Below are 4,647 nucleotides of genomic sequence, written 5' to 3' on the forward strand. Positions count from 1 at the left end.
CTTTACCCACTTTACCCTCCCCCAACCCCCTTATATTTGACAAGAGACTCTTTACCCTGTCTACTTCTTCCCTCCTCCCCCACCCCCTACTCTCTGGTAACCAAACAGAGACTCAGGGACATGGACATTGTCCATGTCCCTGAGTCTCTGTTTGTCCTGTTCATTTGACAACAGGAACTTTTAAGCTCCATTATAATCTAATGGGATCACTATCATATAGGCAGTTTGTTGACCAAAATGTCATTACGTGGTTCATGGCTGTAAAAGCATAGAGATCTGGGTTCAAGGTATGAGTCCACCATTTACTAGCTGTATGATCTTGGTCAAGCTACTTCTCAGATAAAATGAGGTTAAAGAGTTCTTCATAGCTTGTAGAGAGTATTATATGACTTCATATAAATTAATGTACTTTCCACAGAGCCTAATATATAATGCTCTATGAATGATAATTACCATTGTCTCTTCAACCTCCAACAATGTTAACAGCAAATTTTATGACTTCATAAAAATTAATGACTAAGCTAATATCATTTGAAACTTGGAAAATTCTAAGAGTACTAACCAGGCCTGACCCTACTTAGCTTCTGAGATCAGACGGGATCAGGCTTGCTCAAGGTGACATGGCCGTAGACTGTTTTCTTTTCATAGTAATTCTGCATGGAAGTAGACGGCTTTTTTGGTCCATTTTGGGGAAGAGTAAAGATTTTAGGTGGCTTAAAAAAATGTAGGTCAAGACTGTCCCCTTTTGTCAGAATAGTGAAGTTCAGTGTCCTTTTTCATACATATTCATTTATTGGTGGGGGGAGGGGAGTTATAGAAAGGTCTGATTGTTTTAGTAGGATCTTAATTCCTCTAATTTCCTTCTTTCCCTTAACTAACACATCTCAAAAGGGTATCCCCGCTTTCTAGTTATCTCTTTCCCAGAAGTGATGCCTTTCCCAAACTGCCACCATAGGTCTCAAATACTTTCAAGTCCCTTATCTTTAGCTAGGAATGTGATCTACCAGGTCTTAGAATGCTTTCAGAAATTTTATATTTATTGTGGATCTTTTTCTTTCTATTGGAGTTTTTGTCAAAATTAGGCCCTCAATTCCTCTCTCTTCTTTTCCATGTAATTTTTAAATCCTCCCCAAGTCTAAAACATCAAATATAGTTCTGTTGGAATTTACTATTTATTTCTTATTTAAAAACAATTTCAAGTTCATAATATTGTTTTTCTCCTAGTAAAGATGAAAGTGTGGGTTAAGTATGGTTTTATTTCTGTTCCTTCTTAACCTGTCCCTTTTTATTCTTATTATTACTGGCTGTGGTTTAATATTTTATAAACATTCTTAAAACACCCCAGGAAATAAAGCAAAGAGCTAAGTTTGTGAAAAAGTCTTTCTTTTGAAGATAGATCAAGTAACTTTCTTAAAACATCATGCATAGAGAAAAGATTCAAAAATCGAAGTCTCTCATATCCAATGACGATAATGCAAGAACATAAGAGAGTGATTTTCCCATCTCAGGCTCTGGTAAAATTCATTCATTCATCTACCCAACATTTACTGAGGATCACTAAATTGCCACTTAATAGGGATACAAAGGTAACTAAGACACAATCCCTGCCTCACAGAAAGTAGAGGAATATGAAAAAGTCACAAAGGTTAGATACAGGACAGTGTCCTTTACAAAAAGTCTTAAAAATATGTAAACCATACTACATATACTTTGTAATGATATATATATATATATATATATATATATATATATATATATACACACACATATATGTAGTATAAACACAAAAACGTGGAAGGGTGTGCTGAGAGAATGAAGGGAATAAAATCAGGTAGGAAAACAAAGGGAACTTCAATCTTATCTATAATTTGTAGTTTATTTCTTTAAGAAAGAAGAAGAAAGAAAGACCTGAAATAAATATTGCAAAGTGCTAAGATCTGACAAAGCTTGGTGATAAGACACATAGGTGAATCGGTTATATTATCTCTATTCTTTTCTTAAAATATTTTCTGTGATTTTTAAATTTTCTTATTCAAAATATAGTTCAATTTACTTACAAAATTTGTAGAATTTTAATTCAGAAGTTTCAGAATATGTTCAAATTGTGTAATAAACACAAAACTAAGAACCAATTTTAGGAATGAATGAGAAAAATGGCCTGAATACTGTACATCATTTTTTAGATGAAACATTATACATACCTGTGAGTGCTAAATAAGAAGCAATGTACCGCTTTTCCAGTCCATCTTTAATACTTTGAATTGCACCAAAAATTGGAGGTATAATCATAATCAGGTTACTCACTGTATTCCCTGTAGGAGAAAAACACAAGAAAGAAGATAATCAATACTACTTTAAAGATACATGCATTTGGCTCTTATCAAAAATTAAACAGGTGACTTCTCAGAAAGATAGTGAAAAGATATTAGCAGCTAAAAGTGAATGCTCTATTCAACAAAAATTTTTCCAAGAATCCAAGTAAATAAAGATGCCTTCAGACAAATGAAACTAAGAATTTCAAACAGAGCATCCAGGAAAGGAAATACTAAATTCTAAAGGGAAAAAGTAAATGTATCTCAGGAAGAACCTCAAACATACAGCAGAAAATGGAGGCAGCTTACATAATGCAACTAAAAGGGTGGTCCATGGATACAGAATGTCAAGATAAAATATAGGATTGAGTTAATTTTGTCTTTTGAATCAAATGGCAACAAATCGGGTTTCACATTTTTCATGTCTTTTTAAAATTTCATTTTTTTGTGGAATGGAAAAAGATATTTGTATTTTATGGAATGTAGTAATAATCTTAACCTGATCTTCGTTATTGTCTTTATAAAAACAAAGCTCTAACGTGAATAGCAAAGAAACAATAAAAACCCTAATAGCAGAAATAAGTAGTAAAATGGGGAAAGAAATGGCTAAACTATTTTCTAAATTGATTCGGGGTAGGATAAAGCGGCCCAAAACATTCAAAGTTCCAAATAAATGATTTTCAATATAGGAGCAGATATCAAGACAAATACCAGTTAATGGGCATATACAGAATACTCTACCCTACAACAATAGCATATACGTTCTTCTCAAGTGCACACAGAACATATTCTAGGATAGACCATATGTTAGGCCATAAATTAAATCTCAATAGATTTTAAAAGATAGATAGATAGATAGATAGATAGATAGATAGATAGATAGATAAAGTATCTCCTCCAACCACAACAGAATGAATTTAGAAATAAATAGCAGAAGGAAAAGTGGAAAATTTCACGAATTTGTAGAAATTAAACAATACTTAAACATTCTTAAACAACCTATGGATCAAAGAAGAAATCACGAGAGAAATGTGAAAATACCTAGAAATGAATTAAAATGAATACACAACATACCAAAATTAAAGGGACACAGCAAAAGCGGTGCTAAAACAAGATCTTCAAGCCGAATTGAAACGATGCTACTTAGCAACATGAAAATATAGGAAAATATACAATACACTGATGAAGGTAAATATATAGTCAAATTCAGACCACTAATACTGTAATATCATGGTATATTAACCACTCTAGTATAAAGATAAAAGAACAAAAGTACTAAAAATAACTGCGGCTACAATAATTTTTTAACGAATACACAATAAAAAAATCAAGTAAACCGTGACATCGAAAACCTAAAAAGAGGAGAGTAAACGGTACAGTTTTAATATGAGAAGTTATCAGCGTAAAAAAGACACATCTATAAGTTGTTTTATGTAAGCTTCATGGTAACCACAAAACAAAAATCTACAGTAGATATGCATAAGATAAAGAGAAGGGAATCAAAGCATACCACTACAGAAAAATCAATTCACAAGGCAGGCAGCAAGAGAAGAAAGGAATCACAAAACAGCCAAAAAAGCGTAAGTAGTCCTCGGCAGGCATTAATAAGTCTTAAACTATCAATAATTACTCTAAATGTAAATGAATTAAATACTCCAAGAGATTCACTTCAGTTTTAAAGATATACATTGGCTCAAAGTGAATGAATGGAGAAAGATATTCCATGCAAATGAAAACCAAAAGAAAACAGGAGTAGCTACATTTATATCAGAGAAAACAGACTTAAAAACAAAAACTATAGGAGATACAAAGAAGATCATTACGTAGAATAAAGTGTTAAATCATCAAGAGAATATAACAATTGTAAATATATATGCTCCCAACATCAGAGCACCTAAACATGTTAAGCAAATACTAATAAATCCAAAAGAGGAAATAGAGAACAATACAATAAATAGTAAGGGACTTCAAAACCCTACTTTTAAAAATGAATAGATTATCCAGACAAAAATCAATACAGTAAAACCCCCTTATCTGTAGAGGATATATTTCAAGACTCCCACCCTCCCCCCCAAAAAAACCATGAATAGTACGGAACCCTATATATGCTATTTTTTTTTCCTATACATACATATTAATGATACAGTTTATGGCTTCTCTTTGGCATATCCAAATTGCTATAATCACTACTTTTGTGCCTTGGGGCCATTGTTAAATAAAATAAGGGTAACCTGAACACCAGCACTGCAATACCACTGTAGTCAATCTGATAACTGAGATGTCTACTAAGTGACTAATGGGTGGGTAGCATATACAGCATGAATATACTGAATAA

At 32.5% G+C, this 4,647-nt stretch overlaps 1 protein-coding gene across 2 annotated transcripts in view; it reads right to left on the reverse strand.

Moving 5' to 3' along the window:
* The window catches only part of ACER3 (alkaline ceramidase 3), a 120,179-nt gene that overhangs the window by 68,020 nt on the left and 47,512 nt on the right, over positions 1-4,647 (reverse strand). For both annotated transcript variants that reach the window (XM_011368383.2, XM_011368382.2), the window contains exon 2: positions 2,202-2,312. In XM_011368383.2, coding sequence (XP_011366685.1) covers positions 2,202-2,312 — 111 coding nt within the window. The remainder of the gene's footprint in view (positions 1-2,201; positions 2,313-4,647) is intronic.

This window comes from Pteropus vampyrus, unplaced genomic scaffold, assembly GCF_000151845.1.
Source record: "Pteropus vampyrus isolate Shadow unplaced genomic scaffold, Pvam_2.0 Scaffold141, whole genome shotgun sequence".
Taxonomy (NCBI): Eukaryota; Metazoa; Chordata; class Mammalia; order Chiroptera; family Pteropodidae; genus Pteropus; species Pteropus vampyrus.